At 41.5% G+C, this 19289-nt stretch overlaps 2 protein-coding genes across 4 annotated transcripts in view; one reads left to right on the top strand and one right to left on the bottom strand.

Annotated features, from left to right (window-relative positions):
- The window catches only part of LOC308284313 (ADP-ribose pyrophosphatase, mitochondrial-like), a 17394-nt gene extending 11852 nt beyond the window's left edge, over nt 1-5542 (top strand). Inside the window, exon 9 of one of the 3 annotated variants that reach the window (XM_080724891.1) lies at nt 5373-5542. In XM_080724891.1, the coding sequence (XP_080581017.1) occupies nt 5373-5445 (73 nt within the window). In that variant the 3' untranslated portion in view covers nt 5446-5542. The remainder of the gene's footprint in view (nt 1-5372) is intronic. The other 2 variants (XM_080724893.1, XM_080724890.1) reach the window with 2 other exon arrangements.
- On the bottom strand, nt 1885-19289 carry LOC308284310 (uncharacterized protein). The gene is made up of 12 exons (XM_080724887.1): nt 19006-19289; nt 17480-17591; nt 14674-14767; nt 14231-14285; nt 13018-13158; nt 11392-11552; nt 9354-9452; nt 8164-8309; nt 7596-7767; nt 6828-6940; nt 6138-6222; nt 1885-2745 (listed from the first exon to the last, which is right to left on the bottom strand). The coding sequence occupies exons 1-12, from the start codon at nt 19121-19123 to the stop codon at nt 2686-2688; spliced, it is 1356 nt and encodes a 451-aa protein (XP_080581013.1). The 5' UTR covers nt 19124-19289; the 3' UTR covers nt 1885-2685.

The raw sequence follows: 19289 nt of genomic DNA, 5'->3' as shown, positions 1-19289 counted from the left end.
CACACTTTATTAAATTACTAGTAGCAATATCAACTAATAGCAATAGCGATTTTTGTAAAGCCAACGCAAAACTCAACAGCTTAAACCGTTTTAATGGGTTAAAGAATGCACCACTGTATGTAAAAAGTATCCAAATAAAATTGTGGTGTTTATTTATTTATATACAGTATATGAAGGGGCCAGATGGGTTGGGAACAAAGGCTTTAGAGATCTTCATGTTACCCCTCTGATCCGGAAACAAAAAGGCTGGGAACCGCTGTTTTAGCACAGTGGATCTCAACCTTTTCAGGCTGCGACCCCCTTAATATTCATTCATTTTAACTGGGAGGACCCCCTCCGCCCCGACGAACACTAAGAGTTGAGGCATTACATTTCTTATAACACGGTTCTATTGTGAAAATAGCAGATCTAATTTCTGCCTCTAATATTTGACAATTCGTCCAATGTATAATTTGTCATTTTAGAGGTATTAAAAAGTCCTTAAATTGTCACTTTAGAAGTGTGCTATACCCTCTATACAACTTGATGTTGGTTTATTTAGTGGCGAGTGAGAAAACAATGTTGCACATTTAGTTAATCATCTGGGGGTCCTGACCCACTGGTTGAGAACCACTTTTTTAGAATAAAGTCAATACTCCTCAGTTCTGATGATTCTCCCAATAAATAGAATACCGCATCATGGTTGTAATATCCTCTGCCAACCAGAATTACTTCCACGTCTGTTTAACCACTTTAAGCCCCATTTTATCCCTGAAATACAGAAATAGCAAAAATAGCCAACACAAAAGATCTAGTAGCTAGTAGATCTAGTAGATCTGCAGTTTGGGAAAGATGTCACCTATGACGTGCCCAAAAGTGTATTTTACAGAGAAGGTGCTGAGAAGCTTCCCACCCAGGAGAATAGACTTTCAACCACACACAACTGCCTTTGTTTAGGTGAGTAGCAAAGTAGTTTAGTTTTTCGTTTACAAAGGTCTGAGCCCTCACAGGGTAGTGGAATTCCTTGTCCATGATCTGAGGCAAGTTCCTGGCAGATTGTTAGAGAACTCACTAATCTGAGTCCCCAGAAGTTCTAGAACTCGCTAACACTCTGGACCATGGCTAGACGTAATGGTGACAGATGAAGAATGTGCCATATTACCAACAAAATCTTCCACTTCATCATTTACAAACCTATTAAGTTGGTGATAATTAGCACATGAATTCTTCAGTTATGGCAGAGATGTTTTGTAAAGTCTCAGTGACCTTGACCACTTTACAACAAAACAAACAACTTTAATAAGAGACAACTAGTTAAAAACTAAGCAAAATAAATAAGGCAGAAGGGGAGAATTTAATTCTTGTTTTTTTTTGTTACATCCTCAGTCAAGTCCAAGGGAACGTTTCTGTCAAATGTCAATAAGTGCTTAAATTCCCCCCAGGCGTTCCTGAGATCACGTTCACAAGATGGAGACGGCTGACGGACAACGGCTAAATATAACTGGGTATCGTCTGGCACCGGCATAATAAAAGTGTTACATGGCTCTTTAATATCGTTGTGTCGGGCAGAAACCTCGTCTCCATATTCTAACTTCGTTTTTTTCATAAATTAACGCCCCTACTTGATCATACAGCATCACGCAAAAGTATCAAAAGTAGCAGATCTGCAAGCAAAAGCAATGCGTTTTGAGCTCCTAGATCTGCTAAGTTTTGACATATGAGGTTTGAAAGTTCTAAGGTCAACATTATAATCAAAATAAGTCTATCCAAAAAACACACCATGATGATTACAATTTGTTACTCGAGAGAAGTCATTCGAGCCTTTCAATATTGAACACTCTATTTATTTATTTATTTAGTTAGTACAATACAACTGTAACATTGTAGGAAAAAGGTACAAAAGGTTTGAGTTTGAGTCAAAAGGGATTTGCTTGATGGTTGATGCCATGTCAACAGCAAGCCGGCTGGCGCATAGATACACGATGGCATGAAGGTATGTGGAATTGTGCAAAATTGTAACTTATGTCCTCTTCAATACAAAGTTCAGTATAAAATGCTGGTCTTTAAGTCTTTAAAAAAAAGAAAGAAAAACGTTTACATGGTCATTCAAGTAAACCAGTGCTACAGCCACTTAACAAAACAATAAAATGTTTGATCAAGTGACGATATAAATAGTTTGCATTGCTTTAAACATGTTTAAGTGGTATAAGCCCAAATTCCTGCCAATGGCATACAAGAACAGCTATAAGCGCTATGTGAAAAAAATTAAACTATAACCGGCTCGTGTCACGAGAACAAATCAAGACCATCTTAATTTTCAAGGTTTAGTTCATTAATTTGTCATTTATGAAAAAAGGGAAGATGTTCATTAAAGTCTCTACATGATGTATTAGATGAGAGAAAGCCTCACACAGTATCAGCGATAATTACACATGACGTTCTATGGCACCGGTCCGGTTCTCAACATGGGGTCAAAAAATGTTCATTTAGTACCATTTTCACAGTTAAATTAACATAATTTGACAGTGTAGATTGGGGTCCCAAAGATTAAAGAAAAATTAAAAAGGCTCCAATTGTATGCTCTCAGGAGTTACAGACCTGTAATGGTCCATTTAGACCCAAGAGCAGACATTGAGAAACAGTGGAATAATGGTGCTGCTCCAATGTATTTGGTCCGGTGGTACACAGGGCACGCTGAGCATCCGTCTACAAGCCCATGTCGTGGTCACCAACACTCTGGCGGAGGTAGTCTTCATACAGCTTTTTCTACGGAGAGGGAGACATGCGTTAAATCAGTGTTTCCCAAACTTTTATTTACGGTCCCTTAATTTTTTTGTTTCCTTCATTTTGTTTTTAATCATTATTTCAAAACATTTCCCAAAAAAGCAAAATTGTCATGAATTCAAAACAAATTCAATGATTTATTTATGTAGTTTCATGAATAAATAAAAGAAAAATCTAAGAAATTCCAAATATCTATCTATAAATGCGAGAAGTCTCTGCGTGTCTGTCTGTCTGTGTGTCTGTAATCCGCGTATCTCGAGAACCGTTCGTCCCACCGGCTTCAGATTCGGCACACGCGTTCCCCGCCGCGGCACGGAGTGCAGTGCCGGGTCTCGACCCGACCCGACGCGCGGTTTTCCCGAACCGGCGCGAAACGTTCGGAATCTCCTTATGCGGGGTTGATTGTTGACATCAGGCTGTTCCGGAGGAAATCGGCGCAAGCGCTGACTCATTGTGACATCACTTCATAAAAGGCTCTGACATCACGTACGCCACATGAGTCAACAAAAAATGGACGCATATAGACGTGTTCTGATGTTCATATATGGGCTTAAATGGACACAGGCAAACATATGGCCTGTGTCCACTTATGACAACAGGTATAATGGGGTTTGCATTAACTCATTTGCTGCCATTTAACAATACCTTCGTACTCCAATCCTGCCAAACTGTCTCCATAGACTTCCATGTAATTCATAGTGCACGGATCATGCACACCCATGCCTAGATAATGCACCACGTGTGTCCACATTGCTCACAGCTTTCAAACAAAAGAATCCGAATGGAAATCCGTTCAGGCATTCATGAGATAGCAGCCACTATGTTTTACACTGTTGTGAGCTTGGAGGTCTGCTACCTGAGTTGTATGGGGGTTGTATGGGGGTTAAACAAGCAATTTCGCGATCGCTATCATGCCTACTAACGTTTTTGGGGTCCAAAAAAAAAAAAAAAAATGAAAAAAAAAAATTTTTTTTTTCAAAATGGCGGCCATTCTCGGGTTCCTCGGGCGTGGCAGGGAGGGACATCCCAAAATTCTCGGGTTCCTCGGGCTTGGCAGGGTATGAGTTAAAGGGGGAACCGGCACTGTGTCTGCAACATAGTCGGAGGCACAGACAGATACAGAGATCTCCATAATGGGGAATAAAGGGACACAGACAAACAGATATAGAGATATCCATATATGGGCATAAAATGGATGCAGACAGACAGATACAGAGATCTCCATATATGGGCATAAAATGGACGCTTAGAGACAGATAACTCCATATATGGGCATAAATGGACACAGGCAAACAGATGGTCAAAACGGGTCCGACAGAGATCTCCATATATGGGCATAACATGGACGTAAACAGACAGATATCTCCATATATGGGCATAAATGGACAGATAGATATCCCCATATATGGGCATAAATGGACACACGCAAACAGATGGTCAAAACAGATCCTATGACAACAGGTATAATGGGGTTTGCATTAAAGGGCGGGGCATTCATCCCCTATTTACATTGAACAGATGGTCAAAACGGGTCCTATGACAACAGGTATTATGGGGTTTGCATTAAAGGGGGAACCAGCACTGTGTCTGCAACACAGTCGGAGGCACAGACAGATACAGAGATCTCCATAATGGGCATAAAGGGACACAGGCAAACAGATACAGAGATCTCCATATATGGGCATGAAATGGATGCAGACAGACAGATACAGATATCTCCATATATGAGCATAAATGGACACAGGCAAACATATGGTCAATACAGGTCCTACAGAGATCTCCATATATGGACATAAAATGGACGTGGACAGATAGATATCCCCATATATGGGCATAAAAGGACACACGCAAACAGATGGTCAATACAGGTCCTACATAGATCTCCATATATGGAAATAAAATGGACGTGGACAGATAGATATCCCCATATATGGGCATAAATGGACACACGCAAACAGATGGTCAAAACAGATCCTATGACAATAGGTATAATGGGGTTTGCATTAAAGGGCGGGGCATTCATCCCCTATTTACATTGTTCCCGAGTTGGCCAGGGCGCCGACTAGACGCTCGGCCGCCCGAAGGGCGGCCGAGCTTCTAGTTAGATATAATAAAGAATATTTGGGTCTCAAGCTAAAGAAAGATTCCACATCCTACTCTCTAGTGCAAGGGTCTTCAACAGGGGGTCCGGGACCCCTAGGGGGTCCTCAGTTACTATAGGGGGTCCTCCAAATCTTTGTGTGGTAGAAACCTTTTTCTCCATTTCCTATATAAACCACTTGAACCCTAGTGTCCATATTCTGAGAACTTTAGCCAAAAATAGCAGATCTACAAGCTCACAACGCCCTGCGGTGCAAGGCGTTGTGAGCTTGTAGAAAGGCTATGTTTGGCAAAGCGGTTTGGTGTAGAGGGGAAAAAGAGCAGACCAAGTACAGAGTGAAAAGTCAACTTTATTAAGTATTGACAGTTAAAGTGGTCAAATATCTGAAAACACAAATGGTCATGAATCCAAAATACACTGATAATTATGCTGTCAAACAATTAAATGATATGGCATCTATTAACAGGTTGTGGGGGTCCCTGCTTCATCTCTCTCTCTCTCAACTAAGGGGTCCTTGGCCTGAACACGTTGAAGACCCCTGCACTAGTGACTACGCACCTGTGAATATGCACTTTGAATAAATGGACTTGCAACTGTATGTGGCCGACTGGTCGTGGACCACGGAAGGAGACCTGAAAGAAATCGACCGACTCACAAAACATATCTGGATGTTCTGCTGCCTTCGTATTGCTTCATTCTATGGTCTGCAGCTGCCCAAATGGAACGCCAAGAGTATATTTTTAGACTAAGATGGTTCATTTATGAAGATCCACCATCCCAATTGTAGCCAATAGAGGCAAATTGGTACACAAATTGTCTCCTAGGTGGGCGCCGGCATCTGTCTGATGGCAAATCTCGACAACGTCTTACGTTTACTGGTGCTAGATCCCGCGAGAGTGTGTTGCTGGGAATTTGTCCGAGCAACACAAAATGAAGTTGATTTTCTCCTAATTTCTTGCCATTTTAGTATGAAAATCTTGTGAATATTGTGTGGCTTGTGGCGATTGGGTCCAATATTTAATTCAGTGACCATGGGGCTAAAGAATGGTTCAGAAGCTGTGTTCTCCTATAAAGGCAGCCACCTACTCCACACAGATACAGGAAGTAAACTTGATGGCAAGTCTCTTTCTTTTTGTCTTGGGTTGCATTAACGCTGAGCAAAAAAGGGTTACAATACACCATTGCTCCTTTTCACCACTAGAGGGCTTTTATTTGATCCTCTTATTTTGTTCCTAGTAAATGTATAAAAGAGCAAAATGTTATGTAAACACACCTTTTTGGTCTTGACCACATCCTGCACATACTCCAGTTTCTGTTGCAGCTGTCTTTTCTGTTTGCCTGACAGAGTGGGTCGAGTCCTGCACAAAGTGGGAGAAGAGGCAGCTCAACATCTCTCAACAAAAATAATAAAATCTCACACGACATAAACAGTTGTATGTTCAAGTCTAAGGTGCGATTTGTGAACCAGTGTGAAAGGAGCCCCCCACACTAGCACTGTTTCCTAAACAATTAACTCATTATGTAAAATTATGATGTTTTAATAACATTGTTCCTGCTGTTCTATATACTGCCAACCCGGTGAATAAATCACAGACTGAGGCTTTAACATTTGCTTTTATATGAAACATCCCACTCTGCAAGTCCCCCTGGATACCAGTGTCTCCTCAAGCAGCGGTGTCGCATCAAATTCTGGGCCCTGGGTACTCACTGCGGGCCCCCCATTAATGTTCTTCATAGGGGGAGGGGGTTTAACCCATTTAATTCAAATAGCAGATCTACAAGCTCGCAGAGCGCTGTGAGCATGTATATCTGCTATTTTTCAATAGCTAAAGTATAAAATAATTAAGGCCCCTTCCAGCCTCCACCTTGGGCCCTAGTAACTCAGTCCCACTTTTCCCCCCCTTGGGACGCCCCTGCCCCCAAGTGCAGAAATATTGGGACATTTTAAGAAATGTGCTCCTACCTGAAGGAGCAGCGTGCGAGGAGGAGCAGGAGGAAGGAGAGAAGAACCAGCCCACCACATCCGTACAGCTGCTGCTCCACAGACAGGGAGTCGAACAGACGCACCACTGGAGCCTGCACAGAGGAACATGGTATAAACATCAACTACTGCACTGAGGAACATAGTCTAAACATCAACTACTGCACAGACTGAAAGGAACATGGTCCAAACATCAATGCGATTTACGATATTATCGCAATAATCAAAAATAATCCCCAACATCTATTATCCTGTGGCAGAACATTTGTCGATCTGCAAGCTCACAACGCGAACATAATGCGTAAAAAAGAGACCCTATCAAGTACATTATTTACCAATTGTAGAGGGTTTAAGTGGTACCAGATATGCAGCTCGGCAAATGAAAGCTGATTGATCCCAGTGCATGATGGAGGACAATTTCACGAGAAATTTAAATAACGATTATTGTACGATTACAGTAAAGAAACCAACATAACATTTAAGATTATAGAGGGTATCTACATTTCTAAAGTGACAATTTAAGGACTTTTTAATACCTCTAAAATGACAAATTATTAAACATTGGCCAAATTGTCAAATAATAGAGACAGAAAGGCGTTGTGAGCATGTAGCTCGGCTATTTTCACAATAGAACCGTGTTATACAAAATGTAATGCCTCAACTCGTGGCCTGAAAAGGTTGAGAACCACTGAACTACAACACAGAGGCACATGGTCCATGATCCGTCGACGGCCCTACCAGCACACTCACCAGGTAGAGTGACAGTGCGTCCGTGCCGTGGTCTCCCAGAGCCATCTCCAGCAGCTCTCTGGACAGGTTCCCTAGGATCAGCAGGAGCATGAGAGCCAGTGGCACGGTGAAGCCCAGCAGGCCCAGGAAGCAGCCCTTGCAGCGCGACCGGCGGTTCTCCACGCTGGTCTGCCTGGCGGGGGGAGGGAGGGGGAGGGACATGGTCAAGGTCGAGGTCATGGACTGAGGGAGGCCGTTAGAGGCATTAGCGTCCCGTTGGCGTTCATGACGATTTAGTGACATTACACTCTGTGCTCACACCAGAGGGCCAAGATGGTTTTTTGATTATACAAAGTCAGTACAATGACGACAATAGATGCCAGTTTGCGTCGGGCAGCGCAAATGCGGTAGTTTTCTTATTTTTTTAAATAATATTTGTATTTCACAAATAGGTTTTGTTTACACAGCGTCAAGAGAAAGACTTTTATGGAAATTGTGAATCGATTCCGAGCTGTTGATAATAAATAAATAAAACATTTAAATGTAATCTTTAAATGAATGGATTTTCTTCCAAAAGCCCTATAGTTACCTGTCCTCGTAGAGGGTGTTTGTGATGGCGTCGTTGATGAGCTCACAGTCCTTCTCCAGGGAGTTGAGTGTGTTCTGGACAGTCTGGTTGATGGTCTTCTCCACAGTGCGACACACCTCCTCTATCTGGTTCACACAGCGACTGGGCTGTGGGCAGCAACACAACAAACAACATGCTGGGGATGACTGGCCCAAACACTTCTCACTAGAGCTTCATAACACCATGCTGGGTTCAAACACTTCTCACAAGAGCTGTGCTGCACTTAGTGTATGACACAGCAATGCATCTCAAATCTTCTCATGTCAAGGACCCCCAAATTGATACGTAATTGGTCACGGACCACCCCCTTCTGAAAATGTTTCCTGCCAGGGGCCCCCTGGCAGGAGACCTTTCAGGCTTCCCCCTACCTTTCAGGATTCAAATTCAAAAATAGCAAAAGTAGCAGCGGATCCGCTTCTTTTGTGTGACGCTGTAGTACAGGGCATTCATTTACAAAAAACAAAAACACACACAGAAAATCTTAAATATGATAAGACGTTTCTGCCCGACAGACAAAGCGTTTAAATGTTGTGTAAGTGTTCATTTAACTCATAGTATAAAAATGTACAACTGGTCTATTTATGTTTTACACTGTGGGAGTTAAGGTTAACATTAGTGTGTAGGCTCTACTGCAGGGGTGGGCAACTTTGATGATGGAGAGGGCCACTATATTTCCACACTCACTCCAGAGGGCCACATTGCATATTGCTATTTGTCATTCTACTATATTTCATACAAAAGAAACAAAAATAGCACATCTACAAACTCAAAATGCATCGCGCTGCGATGCGTTTTGAGCTTGTAGATCGGCTATTTTGTGCTTCTTTTGAATTGGAATCCTGAATAATTTTGTTGTTATTTTTTAATTGGAATCCTGAAATGTACCATTTTGATTCAATTTCAAACACATTTAATTACAGTATATACTCATGTTAACTTTATGAACCTAAATACAAATACATTCGACATAAAAAAGACATTTTAATACTACTATACTAGGCAATAAGCTACTAATATAGACTGACAGAATTAAAGCAGGCCATGTTTGGAATTACAACAGCTGAAATCAATAATATATCAGTATTCCGATATGAACCTGTGGGCCGCATTACGTGGAGGTGGGGGCCGCCAGTTGCCCATGTATGACCTACCTTATTAGGATTAGGAATGTAGATAGTGGGCATGTCAAAGCCACACTTGTTGAGTCCCGGCCGCTTACACAGCTCCTGAACAATCTGCATCATCACTCTCTTGGAGAGCCAATCACAAACCAGGAAAAAAAAGAAGAAGAAGAAAAAAAGAAAGTTTTAAAGGCCCAATCCATGATAGGATCACTGCGTGGTCATTGATTTAGTGAAGCAGAAAGAAATGATTGGTGAAAGATACATGAAAGACCCGTGGTTCTCCTGTGGGTCGGGACCCCCAGGGGGGTCCCCAAATTATTTTGAGGGGTCCCCAGATGATTAACTTAATGTGCACCATTGTTTTATCTCTGAACAGTAAACAAACCAGCATAAGGTTTGAGTGTATACAGGGTATCTGCACATTTCTAAAGTCACAGTTTAAGGACCTTTTGTTTTCTTTTAATACCTATAAAATGGCAAATTAAACGCTGGCAAAATAGTCAAATATTAGAGGCAACGATTTTGAAAATAGCCGATCTACATGCTCTGCCTCAACTCTTAGTGCTCGTCAGGGTGGGGGGTCCCCAGTTAAAATATGATTATTTTGGGGACGGCCTGAAAAGGTTAAGAACCACTGTAATAGACAGTAATGTTCCACACTGTGGCAAATACCTGGTGGTGAAATCTAAAGGGGAAATGGCATCATTTTGTAATGTGTTGCCTTTCAGATGCGAGGGGTTATGGCTAGGCCACATACAGTACACACACAGTACAATCCTGTGTTCATTTTAAGACCAGAGGCAGATTCTACAAATGCCTTCTAAATCAGCAGTACTCACACTTTCAAGATTTTCCAAAAATATTAAAGGAAATAGCAGATGTACAAGCTCGCAGCTCGGCACAAAGTGCCGCGCAGTGAGCTTGAACATCTGCAATTTTTGAATAGCAAATCTAAAATGAAAATGACGCTTTCCCAGTTTTGGAACCAAATGAAATGGTCCATTTGGTTCCAGCTGTACGTTCTCACAGAGTAAACTTCAAGCGCAATCTAATCTGCCAAGAGACAGCCTGCTTGTCCAGAGGATATTGTGCATATACAGTACCACGTGTCAGCCAGTAGGTGTCATACATGACACCAAGTTCTACATTTCTCAATGTATGTGTAGGGAGACCACACCTCTAACCAGTGCTACTTATATTGTATGAACATTACCATATACCTTACCTACAACACAGATGGGTTTAAAAAATAATAATAATAATAAGTTCCAGATGTAACACTGAGGATTTGACTGTGTATACCTCACAGGTCAAGTCAGTGAGGGAGGGCATTATTAATTAAAAGTGAGTCTCTTTTTCCAGTCAATACGACACTTCTAAATGATTCAGTAAAGCATGGCAGTGAGCTCCAGCCAGAAAGCTGTTACATTTTTTTCAAGTCATTGAAAAGCCATCATCTACTTTAGAAATGAATTAATTGAATAGACCAGGTTTCAACGTTTTTCATCCAAGGACCCCTAAGTTGACAGAGAGATGAAGCAGGGACCACATATACTTTATAAAATAGGTTGCTGGTTAAACTTTTATATAGATTTCATAGATAGTTTTATAGACTTGTTTGACAGCACTATCAATTTAACCACTTAAATCGTCAATACTTGGCCTTTCAATCTTTACAAAGTCTGCTCTTTTTTCCCCCCTACATCAAACCTCTTTGCCGAAAATAGACGATCTACAAGCTCACAGTGTTGAGAGCTTGTAGTTCTTCTATTTTTGGCTAAAGTTCTCCTCCTAATAGGGATGCAAAAAAAGAAAGCAAAAAGATTTGTAGTAATTCTGAGCATCCCCCTGTTGAGACCCTTGGAATAGACGATTTACAAGCTCACAAAAGCGCTGCAACGTGTTGGGAGCTTGTAGATAGGCTATTTTCACCACATTTTAACTGTTTTGACATTGCAGCTATAATGACATGTTTGTTTGTTGTTAATCGATTATTATTTCTTAATTGATCCGACTGACTAACCGTTGTGCCACCGTGGTTGTGTGTTTGTGCGTGCGTGCGTACCTGTCTGTCGGACTCCCCCCCGGCCTCGTCGGCCTTGCTGAGGTAGAAGCGGAGGCGGTCCCCATGCTTCTCGTTGAGGGCCTCCACGATGTTGAGCGTGCGCTTGCACAGCGCCTGGCCCATGGGGTCGAAGAACACCAGGATCAATTCACACAGCTCGCCTAAAGAGAGCAACGGAGACAGGGGTTAACCCGTTAACATCAGTGGTGCTCAAACCTTTTCCATGTCAAGGAAGGACCCCCAGAATTATATGTATTTGACCACGAACCGGCATCTCAAAATATTTTGCTCCAGGGACCCCGAGAAAGATAGATTGAGTTATAAAGGTTTGCTTAAAAAATATATTATTCAAAGATTTGCACACATTTTAATGATTTTTCAAAAATAGCAGATATACAAGCTCATAGCACGGCAACAAGTGCCGCGCTATGAGCTTGTATATCTGCTATTTTTTTAAAAGATAAAGTATAAAACAATGGTTAAAGTGGTTCAATTCTAGAGTGACACAGATGCTTTCCAGGTCTAAATGGGTTAGAGCAAAATAAAACCTCACAACTGAAAAGAAGAACGTGTCGGGCCAAGTCCTAATTCTGCCATTTGACCACTTCACTTACGCTTTAATTTTAAAGTAACCAAATATGTGTGTGACATGCTGACTTCTAGAGTCAAATTGAACTGAAATCAGCATAGATAATTTGCATGTGCCTGCATGTTACGAACATCATGAGTGCTTTTCAAAACCAGGTCACATTCACATCACTGACTCACCCCAGTTGGCAAAGAAAAAGCCTGGCAACTACAAAACCATACGTGACAACGTCCAATGTCCATGTCTAACTAAAACAAACTTTTCAGTATTACCCCGGGATTGCCACCAAGGTTATAGGACTTCCCTCGCCAACTCTTTCTGATATGAACAATAAAGGCCATCACGTTTAGCAGTAGCACTCACAATAGCAAATGACATGGTCACTTCAAACTCAAGCTACCTGGACAAAGATACAGAACTTTAAAATGGGGGAAAAGTTTGTTTTGGTAGGAGTTTTGTCCCTTCAGTCAGCATGAAATACACTTTTTGTATACTGGGAACTTCATGGAATGCCTTGGTTGGGTGCTCTGTGTTATAGTATATGGTTATGTGTTCTTCATTTTAACAGACTGTGTGAAGATGAATCTCCCTGAGGGGACAATAAAAAGATTCTTATTACCCACAACCAGTGGTGTAAAGTAACTAAGTACATGTACTCAAGTACTGTACTTAAGTAAAATGATGAGGTATTTTATTTTCTTCAGTATTTACAATTTAATACTTTTACGCCACTAAATCCCGGAGGAAATATTTACTTTAACTCCACTACGATTTTGATTATTGTTACAAAACACCACATCAGCCCTACAGTACATACATTTCGGCCATTTGAAAATAGCAGATCTACAAGCTCACAATGTGTCGCATGGAGCTCTGCCATTTACAAACATTTGAAATCTTATCTTTAACTTTTGGTACTTTAAGTACATTTTTGAACATGTGACTTTTACTTGTAAGACTCGGAGTGTTTCAACATTGCAGTATTGATACTTTTTTCTTGAGTAAAACATGCGAGTAGTTCTTCCACCACGGCCCACCTAGCCACATGACGGCCTGGTCCACATCAAAGGGATACTTCATGTCTCCGTCCACCAGGCCTGGCGTGTCCACAAACGTCACCAGGCTGAAGCGCTTCTGCCGCGACGTGCAGATCTCTGTGCTCAGGTACTCTGACACGCCTACATGGAATAAAGCAAAAATAAACTAAACATTTTGCGTTTTAAACGTTAAACGTTTAGGCACTTTCATTCTAAACCTATGTCGCTGCGGTTCTTACATGCAGCCAACCAGTTGAAGAAATGACAAATTGAGGCTTTAAACCATTCACGTTTTATGGAAGATGGTCCCAATGCTAGTGTGCGACATGCTGGCTTGTATGGAATTCACATGACTGAAATCAGAGAGACTGCCTGAGAACTTTAATCTATGTGCCTAGAGATGCAATAGATCAGTGGTAACCAACCTTTTTAAGCCCACAAGCACTTTTTCTTCTAATGTGTAAGCCGAGAAAAACACAATAGTAAGACTTAGATTTACGTTTGCAATTTCTGACAAACTCAATCTATTTGCATAAATCCACACAAAGGCTAGTAGTAATATGAATAAACAATTGTGGACATTTTCTGAATTTTGTATGAAAGAAATTGCTGTTACAGAGCATGGACTTTCAATCAATTAATATTCACATTTAGATATTCTGTTAAATTGATTGATTTGTTTTTTTCAATAATTTGAGGGGACTTATCCACAGTATACGAGGAACCCCTCTGTCTATGTAATCCACAATTATTATTTTTTTGAGATCTCATTGGCTCACAGTTTTCAGGAAGGGAAATTTCATTGAAATGAAGGCACGGGGTGCATCTATCACCTCCTCTCCCAATACCCACTGTCTGTGATCTACTGTGATGCAGTAGATCGTAATCTACTGGTTGGTTACCACTGCAATAGATGATTAGAACAGTGATTCCCAAACGTTTTAGCTCAAGAGAAATTAGATGTGCCCGGGAACCCAAACTAGTGAAAATAGCTCATCATATTTTGGGTGGTTCTCACTCACCAGTTCAAATATGATTATTCAGAGTCCCCAGTTCAATGATTATTTTTGGGGGGTGAAAAGGTTGAGAACCACTGGATTAGAACAGTAATACTCCAAATTCACTGTTACCACAGCAGAAGTCAAGACTAAATGTACTGTAAAAACACAATGTGGGAAGTTCATTACAGTGACTGGAGTGCAGACTCTCTCACCTTTGAATTCTTGCAGAGGCTTGAAGTGTGGATATAGATGAAGGGTGGCATTTCCCTAAAAGACAAACACAGCCAGGTAAGTCACACAGTACAGGACAACTCTCCTAGCCGGTTCAATACCGTCTGGAGATGACATGCTCTCTATGAGTAAAAAAGTTTTTTTGTATACTGGGTGCAGATTCTAATGAGTATCAGGAAAAAGGGGAATATCCGCACTCTCTGGAGAAAACTCAGTTTTGAGACACTGAGGAAGGCCACAGCCGAAACCGGTCCATCTACTGGTGAGACTGCTGTTGTGCTATAATATTGAATACAACTACAAGAAACTACTCTAGAGAGTGCAGATATTCCCCTTTTTCAAGTCACACTACGCCATGCAAGGGCAAAATAACAGAAAACTATACATGTTAGTAAAAGTGTAATATCAGCAATGCTGTACTCACTGTGAGAGATTCTCTCTTGCGGCCACTAGTAACAAAGCTGAAACCTTGGGTCTCTATAGCAACGCCAGTGCGTTGGATGTGCTCTTCTACATACCTGGCAGAAAAGAACGCACAAGACACCTTAAACTGGAGTTGTACTTTCTTGAGCGCCAAACATAATCTGTTTTGAGCTTGTAGATAATTAATTCTTGGCACACAACACAAGTTCATAAGTGCCATTATTATTGCGACCTATGGTCGCAAGTTTACTATGAAAACCGGCACATCTTGTCCGCATATCTCTGTCTGTAGGTCACGCCTGACACTGTGGTTCCCCTGACACATCACTGTGATATCTCACAGGTGATATCACAGGTGACATCACCTATGTAAAAGTACATATATGGGTATTCCCCAGAATCCCTTTTATGCCCATATATGAATATCCCTGATGTCATCGATATACATCACTGGCCAGATGGCCGAGACATGGAGGGATCTCAATGTATGGGCATAAAAGGGATGTCCAGTATACAGTACATGGATCTCCATATATGGGTACCAGGGGTCATATGGGTAACTGGTCAGATATACATCACTGGCCAGATGGCCAAGAATTGGTGCGACCTCACCCTTTAGGGCGAGGTCGCATGTCTCCCTGAGGCGTCTTACTAGTTATTATTTATTTATTCATTCAAAAACAACATTTAGGAGGTCCGCTATACTGTCAGTAAAGAGCACCTCAGCCTTAAAATCAGACCGGACTGTCAGGTATGTGATTCTGCGTCATTTATGATATTGGGTTACATTCGGTATTAGTACTTTTCCACTCCCAGTTAACGCCTCATATCCAAACACAATCGCCAAGGTGATTTGCTTTTTTTGGAACACTGTTCTTACTTCTTATGTTACATGATCTAAGATTTTATAGGGAAAACTGTCCCCAGACTTCTGTGCTCCATTGAAAATACTGTCACTGGTAACACTGCCTAGAAAAGGGTGGTTGTCTCTTTATTAAAATTCCACAATTTTACGTATTGACACTTAACTTATTTAGAACTGAGGCTGATTCTAAAAACAAATTAATTTAGTTGCTATATACTGTACACAGCAAGTAACAACAACCCCAAAATAGGTTCCAGCTCCCGACCAGTCCTATTAAATGTACTTCAAAGCACAAACAATGAATAATAGGAATTGGTTTGAAAAATGTAATGAAAACAATACCGTTTCAACCTGGCGTCCCTACATTGTGCATGTCATTACTGTATGTATATGTGAAGATTTTCAAAGATTGTGAAAATAGCAGATCTACAACCTCAATGAGTCAGAACGCAACATATTCTGAGCTTGTACATCGGCTATTTTTGCTTGAGACCATTATATGACAAAAAATATGGCTACAGTGGTTAACAACCCTGTTAACACTTTGAAAGCCATTATAGTTTTGCCAGTTTTAACGTTTGTGAACGTATTAGGCACTCCATGTGTTAAGCCATTCAGAATTTCTTCCCTGGCCCATTCTGGTGTAAGGTAGGCTGCATTGCCCTAGATACCCTGACGCTATTCTTTGCCCATTGTATTTTAGTTATTTATCATCACCATTGTTTGCATTTGTTTCCTTGTTTTGTTTCTGTACTGTTTTCCCTCCTGTAGTTTATGTTCTTGTTGTTTCGTTTTTGTTTCTTTCGTGGTCATGTCCAGTCCTGCATGTGTTGTGCCTTGTCTTGTCTTGGAAAATTGAAAAGGATTCATGGTGATATGTCATGTACAGCAACATAATCAACTTTATTGTACCACCTATGTCTCAACAATTTAAAAAAAAAAAAAAAAAAAGAAAAAGAAAGGTAGGGTGCATTTCCAGTTGAGCTAGCTACAGATTGGCTTTGCTGGTTTGTGTTTTGTAGGTTTGTGTTTTCTAGGTCTGTTTGTAATTCTTTTTAATTGCCTTTTAATGTGCAGCACAATGAGCACGTCAGCACATTGATTTTACTTTTCATGATGCAACATCATGGCTGATGTTAACATATCAGAATTCAAATACAAATGCATCAAAAGTAGCAGATCTACAAGGTCAAAACGTGTTGTGAAAGTTTCCAACTTTCAGATCAGCTACTTTGAATGCTTTTGTGAAGACATTGTGGTGTGATCAAGTAGTAGGGCATTCATTTATGAAAAAAGAAGAAAAGAAAAAGTTCAAACATGGAGATAAGGGGTTTTCTGCCCTGGCAGCAACGCGACCGCAGTTTTCCCGGTGAACCTGAGCGCAAAGGTGGGGGCGCGGGAGGGTGGGATACACACACCACTGACTATTGCCGATGATGGAGAGGTTATATAGCTTTATGTATTGAGAATGAGAGGCACTCTTGCTGACTCGTCTCCAATTGCAAGATATTTAACAGGTATTTGGGGCCATGATGATAACCTTTTCTTCCCACTACTAGACTAAGGATTTATTGTCTGTGTTATTGTTTACAACCACAATTATTCATGTGTTGCAAGATCGCGGTTCCACGAGTTTTACTAGTAGGCTAGTGTAGGCTTAGAAGCCCTTTCAGAAGTTAATTTAACGTTTTCCATTATCGTCATCCTGCACTAATGCACGCAACTGTTTTCGCCAGGTTTTAAGGTCTTATTTAAGTGGTTTCTCATAAGCTCGCGACCCTCCTTGCCCATCGGCATCGGCCCCCACCGTTGCACTCAGGTTCACCGGGAAAACTGCAGCAGCAACTGCATGTCATTTGCTTGTCATGATGTCTCTGTGGTGCTGTGTTTGAACACTGCTGACAGAACAGAGGTTAAGGAGATGATGGCTGAATGATGTTACCAGTTGATGAAGGAGCTCTTGCCAGCCGAGTGGTTGCCCATCAACATGACCGTGATCTTTTTCCTGGGTGGCAGCAACGTCACGCCAACAGACTGGGCCACTGTGATCAGCCCTGGAGGAACAAAAAAACTATGTCACTTACAAAACAACACCAAACATGGCAAATGACTTGGCTGTGTCCAGCAAACCTATCCACTCTATACCAGGCAGCTACCTCCATCATTCATTCAAGCATTAATTGTAGAGTGCATCATATTTTACAAGAATTTCAGAATTTACCCTACCGGCCATGGTGGCTGGAAGGGGAGTGTGTGGGGCTGGAAGATGGGAGAATCTTGTTCATGTGTTATTCACCCAAGGAGGATTGGGCCTCAAAAACGTAAGCCCCATACTTGTTGCACAACCAACAGCGAAAATAGCCAGTCTACTCTCGAGTCACAGACTCACACACTCAGTCGTGGATGCATCATGGTGCATTCTAGCTAGATCTGGTATTTGGGGAAATAAAGTACAATAAATTGAGCATTGAGGAAAATGTGCCTGAAATAGGCATGCCGGGGTTAATGTATACGTTTTAATATTATTTTAGAAAGTTGGGGCAGTAAAGATAGTGTATTCCACACTTCCACTGGCTAATTTGAGTAGCCTCAGAACAGAAGCTCTCAGATTAGAAACATTTAGATTTTTGCCAAGTATAGGGACTTTCTTGTCATGATGGATGGGGTCATTCAAAAATCAGGGCTTCTGTGTCCCAGCATGCATATACATTACAATCAAGTCATTTAAGTGCTAGAAAGAACCCAACATGTGAAGTCAGCCAAAGCCCCAAATAGCAAATATCACCCTGGAGCATCACTCGTCATCATCAGCAAGCTAAACCAGTTTAGTTCAAATCGGGTTGCAGACTCGCAGGGGCTTGGCTTTATTCTAGTTCTATTCTAGTGCCTGTCAGTCTGTCAGAATAAAAAGTGACGTTCTTTCATTTGCTCAAAAGTATGTTAACTTGTACCGTTATCTGTTATCCAACCTATGTTATCAGTACAACTACCACCCCCCATACCAACTTCATCATGATACCGCACAAAACAGGACGGATTAGCATTGCTAATAGCTAGCATAGCGTTTTGGCTAATCCAAACATTCTTGAGTGACCATGGGATTATACCCTACCCGACCTGAACCCCTAGACACACACACACACACACACACATCTTCCTAGAGACGTGCCACACACACACCGACAGCCCTGCCCTGTGTGTGCAGTCATCAAGATAACGGCCAGTTCAATGGCAACATTATATCAGTGCTTCCCGACCCCTTTTAGCTCGAGACACCAGGAGAGAAATCGGATGTCTTTTCTTTTGGATGACCCAAACTAGTGAAAATAGCCGATCGACAAGCACACAGTGCTGTGCACTTGTAGATCGGCTATTTTCATTACTTTATAATAAAACAATGCATTATTAGATAATGTGACGCACGTAACAGACACACACACACACACACAGTGTCAGAGACAGACTCACCGCTGTCTGCATCGGTGTACAGCTGGTGACAGTCCCGTAAGATGCGCTCGTCGCAGGACACGCTGGCGCTCACCGCCTCGGCGTTCGCAGCGCTCCGGCTCTTGATTTTCCCGGACATCGTTCGTTGGTTGATATTTTATATAATAAATTATAATTAAAGCCTGTCGAGTTCACTGCGATATCATTAAAACATAAATAAAGGAGACGCGAAGCTGGCGACGAAGAGAGCGGTGATCTGAGCGACGGCAGCGGGTCGCTGTGTGTCTGACTGTGCGTAGTTTGAA

Source organism: Nannobrachium achirus (assembly GCF_963921795.1).
Source record: "Nannobrachium achirus genome assembly, chromosome: 4".
Taxonomy (NCBI): Eukaryota; Metazoa; Chordata; class Actinopteri; order Myctophiformes; family Myctophidae; genus Nannobrachium; species Nannobrachium achirus.
This window is presented reverse-complemented; position numbering and strand designations above follow the sequence as displayed.